This window comes from Urocitellus parryii, chromosome 1, assembly GCF_045843805.1.
Source record: "Urocitellus parryii isolate mUroPar1 chromosome 1, mUroPar1.hap1, whole genome shotgun sequence".
NCBI lineage: Eukaryota > Metazoa > Chordata > Mammalia > Rodentia > Sciuridae > Urocitellus > Urocitellus parryii.
The window spans coordinates 275,321,208-275,343,580 of NC_135531.1; the positions used below are offsets into that span (position 1 = coordinate 275,321,208).

At 42.3% G+C, this 22,373-nt stretch overlaps 1 protein-coding gene across 1 annotated transcript; it reads right to left on the reverse strand.

Annotated features, from left to right (window-relative positions):
* Positions 1-260: 260 nt before the first annotated feature.
* Positions 261-21,332, reverse strand: Slc16a14 (solute carrier family 16 member 14). Its single transcript, XM_026396287.2, has 4 exons — positions 21,074-21,332; positions 15,624-15,767; positions 12,660-13,637; positions 261-412 (listed from the first exon to the last, which is right to left on the reverse strand). The coding sequence occupies exons 1-4, from the start codon at positions 21,330-21,332 to the stop codon at positions 261-263; spliced, it is 1,533 nt and encodes a 510-aa protein (XP_026252072.1).
* Positions 21,333-22,373: the final 1,041 nt, after the last annotated feature.

Here is a 22,373-nt window from a genome sequence, read left to right on the forward strand (position 1 = left end):
TGAGAAGAGAGAGTAGTTTTTATGAGGGCATTTGTACCTATTATTCAATAAGCTGTAAACACCATCTTCTTTAAACATATGTAGTCCTTAATACCCTCCAGCAATGCCTGGAAGCAGAGGCAGTGCTACTGGAAAAAAGTAATGACAATGGCATTTACAAAGCTCTTCCCCGCTGTCACAGCTCCTCACAGGCTCCTCACAGCAACCAAGCGAGGTAGGCATGAGTACCACAAATGAAATCCGACCCGAATCACGTGACACTAAGCATGTGCACCATCTATGTATTTTCTTCTGGATTGTTCTATAATTTGAATACATGGTTGGATGAGTAAGAAGAGTATTCCTACCATGTAAAGCAAACCACATATATAGAAGGAAAAATCATATTTTTGTGTGATGTCGAAGATCCACCCTACAAAACAAAAAAAGATCATATTCAGTATAACACAGTTGATAGAATAAAAACTCAAGTACATAAAACAGGCTTTTATTTATTGCCACTGCAATAAATATAGGGATTAATTGCTATTATTATTAATTATTATCATCATCATAATTATTTTTGGAGCTGGGGCTCGCATGTGCTAGGTAAGTGCTCCGCTGCTAGGCTACCCACCCTCAGCCCTCATTGAGCCATTTTTAAGAGCTCTCTATACAAGTCAGTCTTTCCAGTGCCTGCGGATGGCTGTGCTTATTGGTTGAATCACTTGGGGACTTGTGGCTGCTGGCCCCTGAGGACACCTCCCTGGCTCGCTGCCCTCAAGTGAATCTGCAGCCTGGCCAAAGCCAACAGTTAAAAGTGAATCTAGAAACATTCTGATCCAAGATGGCGAGCTAGAGGGAGGCTGCGTACTGTATCAGTCCATCACCTGGGATTCAAGTAGTGGGACTACTGTTTCTCTGCGAGTGATCAGAGGACCCCCGACAGCTGCTCCCACACAGGACATCTATCTACCAAAGTGAGGCTCCCCCAGTTGCCTCCATCTTGGGTCAACTCTGCAGTCACTGCCATATCACCTACACATGGTAGCCTGCCTGCACCTGGGACATCACACAGGGTCTGGAGACAGCCCTCAGCCATAACACTGCACAGCACAGAGCCACATCTCTGAACACATCGCCCAGCGCTGCCTCCCAGCCCCACCTGGCCCAACACCCCATTGCTGCAAGCAGCCACCTCCACCCTGGGTCACCTTCATTGCCATCTTTAGTTGGGGCAACTCCCAGCTTGGTACATCAGCTGGGAGATACCGAGAGACCCCAACTGCCCTCTCTCCCTGGCAGCTGCTACCCGGCACAGTGACTGCCCAATACAAAACAGCTCTCCGAGACAGGCGCACAGCCCCCAGAATGCAGCCCACAAGACCTTGGGAGAGAAGGTTCCTGACTGGGAAGTCGAAAGGGAGCGGGTGGGTGAGATACAGTTTAGAAACTAAATTAGAGACCAGGAATTATAAGGTCTACAGGCGATGTAAGGAGATAAGACCAGGCACCCACATCTCACGAGTGGGCCCCAAAGGAGATGCTTGGGGTGCAGTCTCTCATCGGGGACAGGCAGGTGCTATACCTCACTTCCAGGAGCCCCACACCCAAGACCAACTCTCTACCCTGGTAACCTTCACCAGGCTGAGGGTGCAGATACCAGCAAACAACAGACAACCTCCCCTATTGGATGAGAAGGAAGCAGGAGAGATACTGGCCTCCCACAGAAACAATCCTCCCACTCTATTCTCCCACCTTCACATCCCCAACATTTGTGAAACTAAATACTTTGCATGAATTAGGGTACTGAGGACTGGGACGTCTGAATAGTATATTACAGTTGTGTTGTACATTCTTTCATCTCCTATTTTTACATTTTAAAAGTTTTCTTAATATTTATGTGTGTTTGTTTTATATACTCTATTGCCTTCCCACTTTCTTGTCTCCCCAAAATCACTTCCTCTCTCTTTTCCTGCTACTAACCAACTTCTTTAGCTCCCTCTTTCACAGGTTCCTAAGATCTAATGACTCCATATCCTCGCCTCCTACCCACGCAACATCTCATCCTACACTTCACTCCTGGTTCTCTGTCCACCCTCAGAAACTGTAGACCATTTTGCAAACCTACTATTTATATTGTAGATAATAATTGAACCATTTCTGTATATTGTGTCCAAACCGTAAGTGTCTTAATAGCAGCTATTTGGATTAAGGGTGTATATTGTTTGTACTGAGATCTGTTTACGTTGTTCTCCCCCTCAAAGGAGAGATATTGGAACTCTGCAGGGGCACTATAAGCCTATAGGGTAAAAAAACGGTAACACCTCAGCTCCACAGTGCTAGAAGGAAAAGCACGAACAACATGAAAAAACAAGGGAAGAAAGTGACCCAAACAAATCAAGATACTGCATTATTAGAATCCATGGCCAGTACAATAGAAGAGATGACAGAGAAGGAGGTCACGATGTACATAATTAAAATGTTCTGTGAATTAAAGGATGATATAAGAGAGCAAATACAGACAGCAAAAGATCATTTCGATAAAGAGCTACATAAGCAAATACAGGAAGCAAAACATTACTTCAATAAGGAGATAGAGGTTCTGAAAAAAAAAAAAAAGAAATCCTTGAAATGAAAGAAATAATAAATCAAATTAAAAGCTCAATACAAATCATCACCAACGGATTAGATCACTTGGAAGACAGGACCAGACAATAAAGACAAAATATATAATCTTGAAAAGAATGTTGACCACACGGTGAAGATGGTAAAAAACTATGAGCAGAACATTCATTAATAATGGGAAGCCTAGGGGCTGGGGATGTGGCTCAAGTGGTAGCAGGCTCGCCTGGCATTTGTGCGGCCCGGGTTCAATCCTCAGCACCACAAACAAACAAAGATGTTATGTCCACGGAAAAAAAACTAAAAAATAAATATAAAAAAACTCTCTCTCTCTCTCTCTCTCTCTTTAAAAATAAAAATTAAAAAATAAAACGTTAAAAAAAATAATGGGAAGCCTAAAAAGACCAAATTTAAGAATTATTGGGATAGAGGAAGGCATAGTTTCCAAACCAAAGGAATGAATAATCTATTCAGTGAAATAATAGCAGAAAATTTTCCAAATATGAAGAATGAATCAGAGAATCACATACAAGAGGCTTATAGGACACCAAAAGTACAAAATCACAACAGATCCATACCAAGGCCAATTATAATGAAAATGCCTAGCATATGTTTCAGTAAAATTGAAACAAAAGAAATGATTGAGAAAATTGAGAAAACAAAAAGTTGTTTCTTTGAAGAAATAAATGAGATTGATAAATGCTTAGCCATGTTAATGAAGAGAAGGAGAGAGAAAACTCAAATTACTAACATCCGTGATGAAAAAGGAAATGTCACGATGGACACTATAGAAACACAGAAGATAATTAGAAATTATTTTGAAAATTTATACTCCAATAAAATAAAAAAATATTGAAGGCACTGACAAATTTTTAGAGTCATGTGATTTGCCCAAACTGAATCAGGATGATATACACAATTTAAACGGATCAATTTCAAGCAGTGAAATAGAAGACACCATCGGTAGCCTACCAACCAAGAAAAGCCCAGGACTGGATAGATACACAGCTGAGTTCCACAAGACCTTTAAAGAAGAACTAATATCAATGTTCCTCAAATTATTTTGTGAAATAGAAAAAGAGGGAACACTTCCAAACTCATTATATGAGGTCAATATCACCCTGATTCTAAAACCAGACAAAGATACATCAAAGAAAGAAAACTTCTGACCAATATCTCTAATGAACATATATGGAAAAATTCTCAACAAAATTCTGGCAAATTGAATCTAAAAACATGTCAAAAAAATAGTGCACCATGATCAAGTGGGGTTCATCCCAGGGATAAAAGGTTGGTTCAATGTACAGAAATCAATAAATGTAATTCATCACATCAATAGACTTAAACATAAGAATCATATGATCATCTCAATAGATGCAGAAAAAGCATTTGACAAAATACAGCACACCTTCTCGTTCAAAACACTAGAAAAACTAGGGATATCAGGAACATATCTCAACATCATAAAGGCTATCTATGCTAAGCCCCAGGCCAACATCATTCTAAATGGAGATAAATTGAAAACATTCCCTCTAAAAACTAGAACAAGAAGGGATGTCCTCTTTCACCACTTCTATTTAACATAGTTCTTGAAACTCTAGCTGGAGCAATCAGACAGATGAAAGAAATTAAAGGGATATGGATAGGAAAAGAAGAAATCAAATTGGCACTATTTGTTGACAATATGATCTTATACCTAGAAGACCCAAAGAATTCCACCAGGAAACTTCTAGAACTAATAAATTAATTCAGCAAAGTAGCAGGTTATAAAATCAACACTTGTAAATCAAAGTCATTTCTGTACATCAATAACAAATCCTCTGAAAGAGAAACTAGGAAAACTGCTCCATTTACAATAGCCTCAAAAAAAAAAAAAAAAAAACACCTTGGGAATCAACAAAAGAGGTGAAAGACATCTACAATGAAAACTACAGAATGCTAAAGAAAGAAAATAAAAAAGACCTTAGAAGGTAGAAAGATCTCCCTTGTTCTTGGACAGGCAGGACTAATATTGTCAAAATGACCATACTACCAAAAGCACTATACAGATTTAATGCATTTCCAATCAAAATCCCAATGACATTCCTCATAGAATAGGAAAAGCAGTCATGAAACTCATCTGGAAAAATAAGAGACCCAGAATAGCTAAAGCAATCCTTAGCAAAAAGAGTGAAGCAGGTGGCATCACTATACCAGGCCTTAAACTATACTACAGAGCAATAGTAACAAAAACAGCATGGTATTGGCACCAAAATAGACTTGTAGATCAATGGTACAGAATAGAGGACACAGAGACTAACCCACATAATTAGAGTTATCTTATATTAGACAAAGGCACTAAAAACATACATTGGAGAAAAGATAGCCTCTTCAACAAATGGTGCTGGGAAAACTGGAAATCCATATGCAACAAAATGAAATTAAAACTCTATCTCTCACCATGCACAAAATTCAACTCCAAGTGGATCAAGGATCTAGGAATTAAACCAGAGACCCTGTACCTAATAGAAGAAAAAGTAGGTCCAAATTTCCATCATGTCAGAACAGGTTCCGACTTCCTTAATAAGACTCCTATAGTGCAAGAATTAAAATCAAGAATCAATAAATGGGATGGATTCAAATGAAATGCTTCTTCTCAGCAAAAGAAACAATCAGGTAAATCTACAGAATGGAAGCAAATTTTTACCACACGCACATCAGATAGAGCACTAATCTCTAGGATATATAAAGCACCAGAAAAAAAAATCAATAAATAGGCCAAGAAACTGAACAGACACTACTCAGAAGATGATATACAATCAATCAACAAATATATGAAAAAATGTTCAACATCTAGCACTTAAAGAAATGCAAATCCAAACTATTCTAAGATTTTATTTCACTCCAGTCAGAATGGCAGCTATTAAGAATACAAAGAACAATAAGTGGTAGTGAGGATATGGGGAAAAGTCACACTCATACGGTGCTGGTGGGACTGCAAGTTGATGCAGCGAATACAGAAAGCAGTATGGATATTCCTTGGAAAATTAGGAATGGAACCACCATGTGACCCAGCTATCCCACTCCCCGGTTTACACCCAAGGGACTTAAAACAGATACTACAGGGACATAGTCACATCAATGTTTACAGCAGCACAAATCACAATAGCTAAACTGTGGAACCAACCTAGATGCCCTTCAGTAGAGGAATGGATAAATAAAATGTGGCATATATACACAGCATTAAAAGAGAATAAAATCATGACACTTGCAGGATGGAGTTGGAGAATATTATGCTAACTGAAGTAAGCCAATCCCAAAAAATCAAATGCCGAATGTTATCTCTGATATGAGGATATTGATCCATCATCTCACCTTGTAGGGTGGGGGGCATGGGAGGAATGGAGGAACTTTAGATCGGGCAAAGGGGAGGGAGGGCAAAGGAGGGGGCATGGAGGTAGGAAAGACAGAATAAGACTGACATCATTACCCCAAGGACATGTATGAAGACACGAATGGTGTGACTTTACTTTGTGTACAAGCAGAGACATGAAAAATTGTGCTCTATATGTGTAATATGAATTGAAATGCATTCTGCTGTCACATATAGCAAATTGGAATAAACAAACAATAGTGAATCTAATGATTTTCTTCTTCACAAGTACAAATTGTAAAACTCTCAACACTCTTTGGGAGAAGTGTCCAGGGCATATAAGAAGAGGCAGAAGAGAAGACGTTTGAACTTTCATTCATTCTGAAGTATGTGAAGATGAATGAACATGTGTTCCAGAAAGAATCAACATCTCCGGGTTTTACAAAATTCACATTTACAGCTACAAAATTTTAGTTATATTTTTAAATTCTTTTAACAACTACATACAAATATACCTATAAATGGGGCACCATATAATGTTTTGATAATATAAACCTTGTGTAATGTTTAAATTTGGTTAAGCATATCTCTCCTCAAACATTTATTGTTTCTTTGTGGTGAAAACTTTCAAAATCCTTTCTTCTAGCTTTTTAAAATGGACACTACACCATTGTTACCTGTAGCATCCCACTGTGCAAGAGAAAACCAGAGCTTCTTGCTCCTAACTCCAACTTAGCACCCATTGATCAACCTTTCCTCAACTATTAAACTTTAATATTTAAAGATTTGAAACCTGGAATTGCCAGATACATCTTTAGCTGTTGACTAAAGTATCAGTCCTTTTTGAATGCTAACAATATTACAAACTCACATATTCATATAATAATCTCATGAAGCTGCTACTACTATGTATTATTACTATGAATTTCTTGGATTCTAAGATACTGATATACCGTTATTTCATTCTCAGGAAGAAAGATACTTGTCAATTCAAATATGGCTCAATGCTTTCTTAGGACTTTTAAAATACATTCTAATTTCAGAGATGCTGAAATGTGAAAAAGAAATGTGTCTTGGAAACCGTGAAATATATATTTTTTTTTACTTGAGTGATTAAAGCCACTGAGAGTCAGTCTCAAGCCACTGATCTCACAAAGCCAACTATGCAAACTAAGACTTAGCTACACCATAAATTTTACTTGTGGTAAAGCACAAATTTTGATTACTCACTTTTTCCATTTTGGTAATTGTAGTGGTTAGCAAAAACTTTAAAAAAAAAAAAGATAAAGGTTTTTTTTTTTTTTTTTTTTCAGTGCTGGGTTTGGAACCCAGGGCCTCATGCATGCCAGGCAAGGGCTGTACCACTGGGCCACACCCCCAGCCCCATAAATGATTTAATGACTGAACATACTCTTGGATGCTTTTCAAAAATACCTTTAAAAAGCATCTAATTGGCAAATGTATGCATAAGTGCAACGTAACCTTCACCCACCAACAATCAACCACACAAAAGCAATATAGTATAAACCAGTCCCTCGGACGTTTGATAGTTACCTGTATCTGTTTATTGTATCAAGTAAATAATTAATAAGCCTTGATTATCTGCTTACAGGTGTCAGTCAAGGCATCATAAAGAAAAGCAAACAATGCCATTAAAAATACACAATCTCTCTTTTCTTGAGATAAGTACTATGAATTCTGGATATATTTTAAAAGCTCATCAAGTTGTTTAATTTGTTATTTGATATAAAAATAGGATAGAAAAAAATATCATATTCTTCAGATGTGGCTTGGTAAAATACCTTGTCATCTTTCCTTAATCTGCAATCTGAGACAAGAAGAACAAAAAAGATTAAACATATAATCCAAAAATAATGATTCAGCTTCAGAATTGAGTCTGAAAGGCATATAGACATTAGCATAAAAACACACCCAACTTCTGCTCCATCGTTACCAGTTGGCAACGGGGGACAACTGAGAATATGGTGAAATGAGTAGGTCACCTGCATGTGAGGCAGAGGGGTCTGTGTCTACAAGGAGAGGATATGATGGGACTACCTGCAATCTACAATCTAGGAAACTCAGGTTGCCGATGAAGCTTGGAGGTAGAGCACATGCTTTGCATGCACAAAGCCCTGGGTTTGATCCCCAGCACCTCCCCGAAAAAGTCAAAATCTGAGGGTCTCATAGTCTACTCATCCCCGATGAAAGCCGGCCTTGTTGTCTGAGTAGTTAAGTCCTTGCTTTTCCTATGGTCAAGTGATGGAATACGGAAATGATGTTTCCAAGTGACAAATATTGACAGCTGAAACAATTTGAACTCTGACTGCTGCTACCATGAACTTCAGAAATAGGACAAAATCCCACCTGGTTGGAAAATGAATTTGTCCTTATTTCAGGCTGTTCATCACCTTTGTTGTTTGAAATGGTTGATCATAAGCTCCAGGGTTCTGTGATGTGGCCCCGTCTCCCTCTCCACCCTGCTGCCCTGTGCTTACTCGTCAGCAACAACCACCTGAATTTTGTGGAGTTGCCAATGAATTTCTCTTGGCTCCTTATCTGTACATGTTTCCCTTCAGTGGTGGAGAGCAGAAGCTTTGCATAAACACCACTACTCTGAAAATATACTAGGATCCCATTCCCTTTGCCCATCCCTCATCTTTTTTTCTACAGAAAACAGAAAATGTCTGTTAATTATATTACATAACGCTATAGCCTCAAGTTGAATTATTATGTTTTTTAAATCTTGCATTTGTCCCCTCAAACTGTGTTTATGAAAGCATCTTTGCATGCCCCAAGTATTAAAACTGTCAGGTTTTTTAAGGTGCACCCAGTTTTACCAAACAATGTAACATGGTGCAAATTGTAGGAATAGTCCTCAATTTTCTGTTCAATTAATCCCATAGGTTTTCTCCAATCTTCCCTTAGGATTTATTTCTAAATAACATTTTAATATTTCTGCTAATTTTGAACTCAAACTCAGTCAGATGCAAAACAGTACTTATCATGAGCTTTTGCCCCCAGCACACATGGACACTCATTCCTGGAGAGGATGTGGCCAGCTGTTGGCCTCATTCATCCTCCACCACCTCTTCAGAGGTCATATCTCAGTTCCTTGGTTTGAACTTGGGATTCTGGCAATCCTTATCTTACCATTAATTCAAATCAACAGCTTCAAGATAAAATCTGGTTCCCTGATAAACTTCATTCACTTTTCAGATGAAAAGCTATAGCTGTTTTTCTTATCAAAAAATGTTCCCAGCTATGGTGTAAAACATTGCAAATGATCGTTGAGTTATTAACAACTGCAGGGAGAAGATATGTATAGACCTTTGTTCAGCCAAAGCTGGTGGCTGAGTTTTGCTTGACGGTATATGCTAGAAACATTTAGAAAGTATCTGCTAACATCACACCTCAAAGGAGATGAAGCGAATGTTCAGCAATATGATAACATGAATTAGATCAAGAAGCTGGCGTTGCCTAATGACATGGTTGAAATGTCTGTGCAGTATCTTAGACTGTACATTCTTTTCTTAAGTGAAAATGTGTGATTGTCTAACATGGTACTAGATTATACCAGAATTTTTAATGCCAGAGGAAAATTCTCCAGGAAGTGGGAAACACTTATTTCTGAACCCATTTAAAAAAAAAAAAAGAAAAGAATAATGTGTGAACAAGTAATTTTCCTTTAAGCAAACCCAGCTAAGCAGCAATTTCTGGCCCATTTTGAAGTTCTGGCAAGAATCTAATGTGGTTATTTAGTCACTCATGTCGCCAGTCACCCCGACCCTACGGTGCATAAATGCTGGGTTGGTGTCTCATTGCAACATCGGCTTCTTGGCCTGAAAAGCCAATGAAGTAAACACAGCGCAGTGGCCAGCGAATGCCATTCACCAATAGGTAGTGCATGGATTCAGCGGGAGGAGAGGAAACCCACAAATCTGAGAAAGAGGTGTTGCTGGCCTAGAGAGCCCATCAGAACACTGGCTCTGGAGCCCCGGCCTGACAATCTGCTGTACTCTCTTGGGGGTTCTCAACCATGAATATCATGCGTGGTGGAATCACATGGCAGAATGGAACATATTCTGCTACAGAATCTGCTGCTGGGGAGGAACTGGAAGGAGACCGAGATAAGGCCTGATGCCTGGGGGTTGGGCAGAACTCCCTGTCCTCTGCTTGCAACTCCTTTCTTGTCCACAGAAGGTGGCCCTTGGGGATGCACGTGGGTGAGAAGGATGCGAACATGGAACTGGATAAGGAAAGCATGCCTGCAAGCTTCCGTGTCTCAGCATTGATCATGAATTATTGATCATGAGGGTATAAAAATAAACCCAGACTGACCAGTAGAAAAGGAAAGTACCCTTGCATCATGCAAAGAACCACCAACAGCAGTTTCCACTTCCATATAAGATACATCTGAAGGATCGAGAGTAGAGCAGTTACCATGAACGTCCTTCAGTGGATATTTAACATTCCTGTAGGTGCCCCTGGTTGAATGATCCAACCTCCAAGTCCAATTATTTTCTTTTTGCTCTTGAACAGATTTCTGAAAAGTGAAATACTTCAATTTCCAGCTCCCTGCAGTTCTAGCCAACCAGATGTAAGTACAATTCTGCTAGGACTGAGCCTGCTCTTCTCCTTCCCCCTCTCTGTTACAAACGATGATGTAGTGGCAGGAGTTACAGAAACTATTGTGTGATCATGAGGCAACTAGCATGAGGAAAAGGCCAAGAAGATTGCAGGGACATCATCTCACCTGGACTCTCTATTTCTGGTTATGTAATCCAATTAAATCTCTGTTTAAACTATAGGGGGTTGTAACAATACGTTCCTAACTGATTGATAGAGAATTCTGCATGGTAAAATCATGAGCAATTTTAGACCTTTTGGCTGCCAGAATAACTTGTTGCACTGCTGCAGCTGTTCACTGTCACCTAAATATGCTACATCTGCACCCCTGTGCATAGACAGGGAACAGGAGCCCTCGATCCTGGAGGAGCCCTGTAGTCGATGGTTTTCCTGAAGTGATTCTTGGGCCTTCTGTCCTTAGCCATCCAGCTGCCAGTACTGTCAGCTCTGTGAGCCCAAATCCTCAGACTCCAACTCCAAGGGCGACTTTATTGGCCCAAGCTTTCTGCCATCCGGGGGTCGGGGGGCAAAGAGAGGAGGTGACCAGAAAGGCTGGGACGGGGAAGGGAGGGCCTTGTCCTGCACCCAGGGGGTTTCCCTAGACACTGGGAGGAGGTGTTTCTGCCAGAGGATATGAGAATAAAGAGCCTGGAGAGGCTGGACAGGAGGGTGGCTAGGAGAGGGGCACCAGGCAGGGGATGCTTTCAGGTCAGCCTGGGACCCTGCACTGAGCCTCCGGCAACCCTCACAACCCCAGGCGAGCTGGCCACCCACCACTTCAGAGCAGCACCTTCGTGTCGAGGTCTGGTCCCACCAGTCTGCACTTCTGCCTCCTGTTCTTGTCAGAGGATGGACCTTGTCACCTCTGCCCAGCACCTGGAGTCTGGGAGACCGACCACCTGCCCAAGCTTGACTGCCATCTCCACAAGCCTAAGCCCTGCTCGCACCTCAGACTCAGGAGGTTCTGGTCCGGACACAGGCTCCTCGGTGTGGTGAGCCTCAGGGCTCCTCTGGTGTGGCCAGAACAAGGAGCGCGATCGCTGATGAGATGAAGTGAGCGCGTGGGAGAGATGCCACCAGATGTGGTCCACTGTGGCGGGAAGAGAGCACCCACCCCCAAAGACGCCCGTGGGCCTTGGAGCTCACGTTTACCACAGGAGTAAGCTGAGGGGGGCCGTTACCCTGATCACCCAGGTAGGCGCCTGGAGTCGCAGCCTCGTAGGTGAAAGGAGGCAGGTCCTCAGAATCAGAGGGAGAGATGGAAAGACGGTACGCTGCTGGCTTAGAAGATGAAACAGGGTCCACAAGCCACGGAAGGCAGGTGGCCTCTAGACGCTGGCAAGGGCCAGAGCCCCCAAGGGAACACAGCTCTGCCTACACCCCGATTTTAGCCCAAGAGACCCACTTTGGTCTCTGACCTCCCCAACAGTAAGACGACAAATCCAAATCATTTGAAACCACTGTGTTTATGGCACTTCATTAGAGTTGGGAACTAACCGTGGACAGATCCAACCCATGGACCTACTGGGTGTTTTGAAAATCTAGAAATGCCAACCGAGAGGCCAGACTCCCAGCTCCTCCCGGGGGTGGGGGGGAGGGGAAGGGGGGACCAGTAACAATGTAAGATCTGGCAATAATTTTCAGTATTTGCCTTTATCTATTTAATTAGTCAATTTATTTTGGCAGAGCTGGGGTCTGATCCAGGGCCTGGATCATGCTAGACAAGCGCTCTGCCCCTGAGCTACACCCACAGCTCTCTCAGCACTGTTGGGCCCTAGCAGAGGCCTTCTTCAGAGGACACAGGGACTCTGCTGTATCCCATGTCAGCTTTATTTCCTCGCTCTCCTGGCCTGGCTGACCCATCACACAGCTAAGGATCAGAAGTTCATCTCCATTCTGCATGGAAGAGTGGCCTTTAACTTGCTCAAATTCAGTCAGGAGGCAAGAATGGGAAGATATAGGGAGTGGGCTGTACACACGGGAACTTCCTTCCAACTCCATCTCGGACTTTATCACCGGTGGAACCCACCTGCCTGCCTGCAAGCACACAGGCCCTTAGAACCGGGGAGCTTACCTGCAAACGGTGGTCCCAGCAAGGCGGAGATGCCGTTAGCACAGATGATGATGCCGTAGGCGTTGGCCAGGTGTTCGATGCCGACCAGGTCCTCGGTCACCACGGGCATTAGGGAGAAATAACCGCTGGAAAACCCGATCAGAGCGCAGATGACAGCCAGGCCGGCGTACGTGTGCATGGATGGCAGAATGAAAATGCTAAGGACGAGGGTGAAGTTGGCCAGTAGGAAGACGTTCCAGACGCTGATGCAGGGCAGGTCGGCCACGGCGCCCAGGACCACTTTCCCAAAGATGTGGACTATTGCTATGATCGAAGTCAGAGGGAAAACATCGTTTTGCTCCGATAAATTATACAAATTGACTATTTCTGGCAGGTGGATAAAAGGAATGACAAAGCTGCTGTAGGCAAACAAAGCCCAGAAAACAAAGGCGACAAACATTCGATTAGTAAAGAGTGACGATGCCCCAAAATAGCCCGAGTACCAGTCCCCGAAGCCCTTCCGGACTCTCATGGTGAGCTGGCTCACGGCCTTCAGAACCCGGAGGGCACACAGGTTCTTCCTGTGCCGGGCCTGACCTGGGCACTCCTGGGCTTGAAGGTCACTGAGGGTCTCTTCGTTCCCGGGCCCACCATCCTTTTCTTCCACGCTGCCCAGCGGCCCAGCTGACTTCACGGACTCCACAGAGCAAGCTGGCAGGACCCGGGGGTCTTTCCCCTCTGGCAGGTTTGTGTCTTTCCCAGGAGAGAGGGGCCTCATGAGTGCACCACACACACACAGGTTTAAGGACACGGCACCCTGGATGAACATGGCGTTCCGCCATCCATACTCAGCACACAGGTACTTCAGCAGCACGGTCATCAGGAATGTGCCAAATCCTGTCCCTGTGGTGCTGAGGCCCTGGGCCAGGGCTCGTCTCTTCTGAAAATACCTTCCCACCATGACCACTGCTGGGAGGTAGGCCATCCCACTGCCAAGACCTGTGGGCGAGAGGGAGGAAAAGCACACCGCGTGGCCTCAGTGACCAGAGCCAGAAGGTCAGCATCTAAAGATCCCCGCTAGCCGGACCCGGCAGTGCACACCCGCAATCCCCACTCTGCAGGCTGAGGCAGGGGGACCACATGTCCGAGGCCAGCCTCGCAACTCAGTGAGACTGGGTCAAAATAAAAATAAAAAGGGCTGTACCCTTGGGTTCAATCCCTACAGTTCAAAACAAAAACAGCTATTTCCTTGCTCCATAAATAGGTGTTCAGCAGATAAATGAATAATGAATGAATGAATGAGCAATAATGTTACTTGAGGATCAGTAAGCAATTAACAGTAATGAATAAAATCCTATTTTAAACACAGTCTGACCATTGAAATATCTAAATGATGAATAAATCTCAAGCCCCAGCTTTGAAGATGAAGTCAGAGACCATCCAACCAAACACCACCACATCAAGTTCATGAGGGGTCCTGTGAGTCCTCCCAGAGTCCTCCAGAGACCCTAGTGTGGCTCTCTTTCCTCTCAGTAAAAGGAGCATTTAATCTCCTCATCTAGAACCAAAAAATTCTCAGTGCTGGCTGGCTCTTTTCATTGGGCTATTATGGGAAAGAATTTCTAAACCACCCATGGAAAACATCTGAAGTTCTGCTGATGTTTTTGTACCAGGGATTGATCCCAGGGGCCTTAACCATGGAACCACATCCTCCACCCTTTATTTTGAGACAGGGTCTTGCTAAGTTGGGTAGGGCCTCACTAAGTTGCTGAAGCTGGCCTTGAACTTGTCATCCTCCTGCCTCAGCCTCCCAAGCCGCTGGGATTACAGGTGTGCACCGCCAAGAATTGTTATCAGGTCTTTCACATCAATGGTTTTCGAACTATGCTCCCAAGGATACAAAAGTGGTGTGTGTGTGTGTGTGTGTGTGTGTGTGTGTGTGTAGAAGTAAATTTTAGAGAAATAACTTGGCCATTCATGGAAACAATAGGTTTTTGTGTTCACCCCCTGCCTCACAAGGCATATACTTAACTTATAATAGAATATTTATATTACACTTCAAGTACATACTTAGATATTAGCTAACATCTGCGGAGCCCTTTCTTATGTGTCAAGCATTGTGCTAAGGGCTTCATACAAATGATCTCATCCACTCCTTTCCATAACCATGTGATCCAAGCGCTCTTCATCTCCCTACTCTGCAAATAAGGAAACTGAAGTATATAAGTAGGTTAAGTAACTGGATCAAAGTCACACAGGGAAGTGGTTAAAAAAAGGTCAGCACTCCAAACTGGAACTTCTCTCTCTCATGCAATGTGTCATTTATTAGGAGCACTTTTGCTCTGGACTCAAAATGTCAGGCTGGACCAGGTTCACAGCTGCGCAAGGAAGTGGCTACTCATCCTGAGAATCCCACTACCTGTGGATAAGGAAATTACGGCTGGGAATACATTTTGCAGAGCGGATATGCAAACCGCACTGCCCAGCAGTCAATTTCGCCTGCTCCCTGGGTAAAGACAGCCTCACGGCGCTCTAGCTTGCTTCTTAAACCCTACATACATGTGGATTTTACGCTATTTCATTAATTTGAACAGGGCTGAGAGAGTAAAGGATCATTCTGATTCATGCTTGATTCTACAGTTATTAGATGAGAGAACGTTATTAATTTCCTTAACATTTGTCTATGTATCTAAGCCTGCATTGCTGTTTTTCACATTAGAAAGGGCTAACATTTAGAACCTCCTATTGGAAACTTGATCTGATTCTATTAGGGAGGCCAGGACAGTTGTTAGGTTGGTTTCCCACACTTATGGTGCATTTATCATCCTACATTAAAAATGGTTTCCTGGAGTGTAGGGTGGGGTGCGGTGGACAAGACAGAACAGAATGTTTTAATGGTTCTCTTTTCTCCACAATTAAATCCATTGCCAAAATGCCTAGTAAAACATTTAAATCAAATTAAAAACAAAAACAAAATATGCTTACCAGCTGCCACTCCGAAGGTAAAAAAAAGACAATGCACGTTTGTAGCATAGGCGCTCAGCACCCACCCCAGGGAGTTCAGCAGCCCACCGATGATGGCAGTCCGGCGGCACCCACAGGTGTTAATGAACAAGCCGATGAAAGGTCCTGTCACAGAGGGTTGGGAAGGGAATTGACTAGTGGCACTTCATATTCATGCTTTCTTAGTGCATCCTCATGTGAAGACAAAGAATGAAACACTACTAGAGTTGTTAAATAAGACAGCATCAAAACACAGCTTTACATACAAAGTCCTCCTAGCACGCAGAGACGGATAGAACTCTATCTCATCCAAGTGCACAAAGCTCTAGGTTTTCAAGGTGGACAGACCTGACATAAAGAGACGAATAAACTGCAACCGACATCCTTAACTAGAGGAATAGGGGTGATATCCAGCCTGTAGATGCGTTTTGATCTCAAATGAGGTTTGAAATACTTGAAATTGGTTGCTAATATCTAAAATTATGAGAATTTGTAAAAAAAAAAAAATCCAGTGGCAACACATACTACCTTCCCTCACAGCTGAGATCAGCTCGAGCATGTGCCCTGTCCTCCGACCCCCGCTGGGTCACACACCGTCCAGGTGGCAGAAGTCTCCACTCTTCCCTCTGGTCTCACACCTGCTGACCTCCCGCTCCTGCCTCATTTATGCCATTTGTTTGGCCTCTTTACACAACTGTGGCTTTGATGCCAGATCTAAAGAGAGCCCAGGAAAGGGGTTCTCAGAACTCGTGTGCTTCACACAGGGAACCTATGGCCTGCGATCCCGAGGACACCCCAGTGCAGACCATGCTGAAAAGGACTCACTGTCACCCTTCAGCCCACTCGGTCCCTCCTGACCCCGCCAGCCCAGGTGGACCCACCGGCCATGCATTTACAACACTGTGTGGAGATTCAGGAATCCACCTGAAGGCACGGCACGGCTTTATATGAATCACCTCCTCATGGCCTCCTTTACTCGGATGCTCTAATTCTTAACTTTTTTTTTTCTCCAATTTTGTGGTAATTTCTAATGTCTCTGAAGTCAAATGCTTGACTTGTGTTCTACGATTTCTTGCTCAAATAGTAATTCATACTCAATGTTCAGAACAGATGGTTCATTTATGATTGTTATTACTTATTCTATATGGTCATGAAACTGTATATTCAGATGGGAATATTCCAAATTAAAAACTTTTTAGGCTCTAAGGAGCTTCCCCTTCTAGCCCAAACTAAAGTTTTAAAAACTTTTTCTTTTGTTTTTTTTTGGAACTTAGGATTCAACCCAGGATGCTCTACCACTGAGTGACATCCCGAGCCATTTTTATTTTGAGACAGGTTCTTGCTTTCTTGAATAAGTTGCTGAGGCTGGGCTTGAACTTGTGATCCTCCTGCCTCAGTCTCTAGAGATGCTGGAATTACAGGGTTCTGCCACTGCACACAGCCACACTAAAGTAAAAATTTCTTTTAAAGTTCTAACTATCTTCATGCACATATTTGGGTCCACAGTCTGCTAATGAGTTTATTTATTTATTTATTTATTGATTGGTAGTCCTGGGATCAAACCCAGGGTCATGCATGCTAAGCAAACATTCTAAACTGAGCTACACCCCTAGTTCTGTCTAGTGTTTTTGAAAGTGCCTGATCCTGAACATTATGAAGATGAAGATAAAGACTTGTTAATTTAATTGACCCTGTTGCATTACAGAAAATAGTACAGTAGATTATACCTCTCAGAATGATTTAATATACTTTATATAAATATAATGTATGCTATATATTAAAATATGCACATCATCTAAAATGTAAAATAAGCTCATTTGTACAAACATCTGATGGAATTGTTGGGGTAAGTGAAATCAGACACCATAAGTTGAAGAGGTTACTTTGACTTCTTTTTCTTTATTTCTAAACCACTGGTTACTTGACCATGCCAAACTTGGATGAGTGGGTAAAAAAGAAAAAAATGCATGACTCATGGGTTAGCTGTCAACAGCCCTTTTAAGATACGAAAGGTCAACAGGTCACAGTGCAGCAGCACAGTATTTTCCACATTACAGAATGGGGCCCAGAAGCAAGTGTTTCCCAGATACTGTATGTTTATGAAACAGTGCACGAAGGAGACATTTGAGGGGGTGATGAAAAAGGAGGATATCCCCCAAGTCAGTGCAAATATTCACATCTGGAGGAGTTTATAAGCCAGACAGAAAGTATTAACTCCTTTACTGATAAAAATATTAAGTTAATAACAGTTGATAACATTAAGTTGATAACAGTCTGGCTTTCTAGTTGAGTAGAGTCAGAGCAGAAATGCTGTCAATTCTCCATAGTTACGAAATGTAGACTTAAAAAAAAACAAAAAAGGGATTCATCCAGGTGGTGTACGTCTGTAATCCAGCTACTCGAGAGGCAGAGGCAGGAAGACTGTAAATTCAAAGCCAATCTGGGAAACTTAGCAAGACCCTATCTCAAAATAAGAAATAGAAAATCTGGGGATGTAGCGCAATGGTAAAGAGCCCTCGGGTCCAATCCCCAGTGCCCAAAACAACAAGAGCAATGACAACTTGAAAATAAAAATAAATGAATTTTTAAAATTAAAAAATGGAATTTGAACCTAAACCCAAGCTTTCTGACTCAGTTTCATTATTTAACTATTGCTCATGGTCCAGTCAGCATCACCAAGATCCAATTGCCACTGCCTCAAAATAAAAAAGGAAAAAACCTCCCTGCACGCTCTGCAGAGAGAGGAAGCAATAACGTTGGGACACAGCCCTTGGAAGAGTAATTTGGTGTTTGGAATGGGACTAGGCACACCATCAGACTTCTTCCTCTTCAGGAGTCCTGGACCACTTCCTGCATCACACAGTGCCATCGCTGCAGGAAAGCCCTCAGGAAGTCAGCCTGCTTTGCCTGCTGCAGCATCTGATGGCTGGAGAAAGTTCAAGGCCAGCGGAGTCTTGCCAGGGGGAAGGGAGCAGGGTAAAGAGTCAGGAGCCTCTAAACCAATGACCATCTGCGTTGGCTCAACACTGGACTCACCTCTCATGCCCAGAGCCCATCCCACTGGATTCTGTTTAATGGTCCAGGTGCGGCCTGAGCATCGGGATTTTTAAAAGCTCCCCAGGTCGTTCTGTTATGCAGCCAAGATTGACAGATGCAGCTCTAAATCTGCTTAGCAAGTAAATTGTCTCTGAAGCCCGAGGATTCCCCACTGGGAATTATTCAAAGAGCTGTCATCACAAAGCTGTTCTAGTTAAGAAGGAGGCGATTACATTTCTTTAAAAGTTGGGACCTCCTGCAGGACACTGGCATATTTGTTGGATTTGCCATATGCAAATTGTTGCAACAAAATTCATGATTTTTTTTTTCTTTTTTAATTTAAAAGAGGTGCCAGGCGCAGTAAGGCACATGTGTACGCCCAGCAACTCAGGAGGCTGAGGCAGGAGGGTGCAAGTTTGAGGCCAGCCTGCATAAATGAATGAGACCTATCTCAAAATATAAAATTTCATAAAGGGCTGGGGATGTATCTCAATGGTTGAGGGCCCCCTGGGTCACTTCCCAGTACCAAGAAAGAAAGAAAGGAAAAAAAAAAAGAGGTAACCAAAATGTGTTCACAATGATTTGAAAATGAAAACAATTTACACTTATTCATTTCCAATATCTTTTCAGTTCTCACTTGATGTAGCAGCACTGGAACCCAACAGACTAAGTTTGAAGCCTCGGAGAGTTACTCAATGTTTAAGCATGACATGATCTTCCCTTCTCAGAGAAGAAGGTTGGCCTCCAGTGTTATAGAATGAATGAGATGGTCTATAGAAAATGTACTTGGTATGCAGTAGGTGCTAAATAAAGGGGAATTATTATGTAGTTTCTGGTTTGCAAAGGTTCCCTCACGTTGTTCAACATATCAGCAGCCACCGTGTGTTAGGAAGCTTAGGATAATAGACAGCAATTTAACAGACAGGGTCTGACTTCAAACTTGTATTCCTTCTGTCTCAGCCTCCCAGGTTGCTGGAATTACAGAGGGGCACCACCATGCCAGTCTTGCCTCAATTTTTCACATGACAAACAGTCCTAGTTTTAACAAGATGAATGCAGAATTAAAGGTATCAGTCGATAATGTTACATATAAAAATGATTTATAAATATTAAATTAACTAATTTATTTTTTTGCAGTCCCAAAAATTAAACCCAGTGGTACTCATCACTGAACTACATCCCCAGCCCTTTCTATTTTTTTTTTTTTTTTTTTGAGACGGGGTCTTGCTAAGTTGTTGAGGCTGGCCTCCAACATGGAATCTTCCTGATTCAGCCTCCTGAGTTATTTGAATTACAGGCATTATTTTACTTTTAGGTGAAACAACTGAAAATGTTCAGGTACAATGATAATTACCTCAAAGGATTAATAAAATTAAATAGAATTAAATACAATTAAATGAGCTAATGTAAGGAATAGCACTTGGTGTGTATGATGGATGCTTATTAAATATTAGTTGATGGTAAAAGTCATTCGATTTTCAAACTAAAACACAATAGCCATAATAGCATTGTATTTATAATAACTTCCTGGGTTAGTAGCTCCAACTATGTAAGATTTGTAGATTGCTGTGTGGTTGCATTTAATAGAAAATACAAGAATATTTTATTATTTCTTTCTGCTAGGTATACCGGTAACCTTTCTCAAAACAGCTTAATAGATTATTTAAATAACAGATAATCAATGATATTTCAAATAAAAAAATATTAGGACTTTAAAATAAGACTGCTACTTTAATTTAAAATATTACTATTATTATTATGCTAAGAATTGAACATAGGGCTTTTTACATGCTAGGCGAGTGATCTACTACTAAGCTACAATGTCCACCCCACTTCTCTTTTAAAAAAGAATTCATAAATGTTAAACAAGCAGATATTTGTAATGACAGATAAGGAATTAAAACAAGTATGAAAATAGTTTGAGACAAAAGAAGTGTTTTTTTTTTTGTGTGTGTGTGTGTGTGATCTCTGTTTAAACTGCTCTAAATTGTGCAACACTGAGCAGGCATGTCACACAAAAAAAGGCGTAAATACTATACACTTCCACTTACCTGACATGCCTGGAAGAGTCGAATTCCTAGAGAGAATGGTGGTGGCCAGGGGTGGGGAGGTGGGGATGGAGAGCTGGTGTTGACTGAGGACACCAGAGTTTCAATTTGGGAAAGTGAAAATGTCCTGCAGATGCAGGGAGGGTTGTTCAATATAAATGTACTCAGTGGCCCTCCACTGCATACCTAAAAATGGTTAAAATGGTAAATTTTAAGTTCTTTATATTTCACCGCAATAAAACCAGCAACATCACTAATCTTTAATATCTAAAAAGACAAGGGACTACTTAAAATGGGGAACTGTCGTTTCCTCCCTCAGTGTTGGGGCAGGCTGCTCTGGGAACCTACCGACAATCAAGGTGATGCCCATGCTCAGGGAGCTGACCCATGCAGTCAGGCCGCGGCTCTGGTGGAACTCCTCCAGCCACTCCACGTTGAGGACTCCCAGGGCCATCTGGGAGCCCATGATGAGGATGTGCACAAAAAAGGAAGAAAGGACCATCATCCAAGCCCATCCGCCATCAATGTTTGGGTGGGGCTTCACTGTCTTCTTATCCTTGGGGTCCTCTTCAAAGTCGTAGCCAATATCTTCATGACTTGTGTACATTTTCCAAGATTTTCTGTAATACAGAGAACAAGTAACTTAATGGAACATCAAAACAACAAAGTTATCCTCATATTCTTTGGTTAGTGGCTCCAGTGTCACAGATTGATCTTGTCACTGTGCAGATTTGGGAACACGTCTTACCTCTTCACAGGATTAAATGCTTTTATGAAGCTTGTTTCACCTTTGCAGTCATCCCATACGTAAGTATTAAAATCTTAGAAACAGACTCAGAGAAGTGAAGTGACTTTCCCTGGGTGACAAAGGAGGGGAGGGGAGAGTAGGGAGAAAGGGGGAGAAAGAGGGAGGAAGGAAGAAGAAAAAAATGGAAGAGAGAAAGAGGGTAATAGTGATGATGATGATGACAATGATGATGAGGATAACTAATCCCAGGGGCCGTGGGATGGGTTAGTCTTGACCAGCCAGAGCCTGGAGAAGGGTGAGGGGCGGAGCTAAGAGGTCAGTGGTGGGATGGAAAGTTGTACTGATGTTTAATTTCTTTGGTGAACTAGGGAGTTAGATACTTGCTGAGAATGAGGGGGATGGAGGTTGTGTGGGGGCCTCTGTGTTCAAGTTAATACAACAGACTGTTGCCTACAACAAGTGGAAATGGTTGTTGGTCAATTCCAAAGACCAAAATGAGCCCTATGGGGCGCTGCTCCAAGCTATGGGTGGGGGGACACCAAGGACAGAGCCAGGGAGCTTGCTACCCCAGGGTCCAGAACACTGTGGGGCATGATGTGTAGAGAATTTCTCTCTCTCTCTCTCTCTGTACCAGGGATTGCACCTAGGGATGCTTAACCACTGAGCCACATCCCTAGCCCTTTTCAGTTTTTGTTTTGAGACAGTGTCTTGCTAAGTCACTCAGGGCCTCACAAAGTTGCCAAGGCTGGTTTCGAACCTGTAATCCTCCTGCTTCAGCCTCCTGAGCTGCTGAGATTACAGTTATGCCTGGCTGAATTTAAAGCAATAATAAATGGCTACCGGTTGGTCTCCTTTTTAAAATTATTGCTACGTGATAGCAACTCTAGACAATGACACTGA

Excerpts from the sequence above, each read along its gene's own strand:
- Slc16a14 (XM_026396287.2), bottom strand. The coding sequence starts at position 21,332 with ATGTACACAAGTCATGAAGATATTGGCTACGACTTTGAAGAGGACCCC. Across the intron at positions 13,638-15,623 it reads TACCTTCGGAGTGGCAGCTG|GTCTTGGCAGTGGGATGGCC; the intron begins GTAAGCATATTT and ends TCTCGCCCACAG. Across the intron at positions 413-12,659 it reads GCTGGGACCACCGTTTGCAG|GGTGGATCTTCGACATCACA; the intron begins GTAAGCTCCCCG and ends TTTGTTTTGTAG.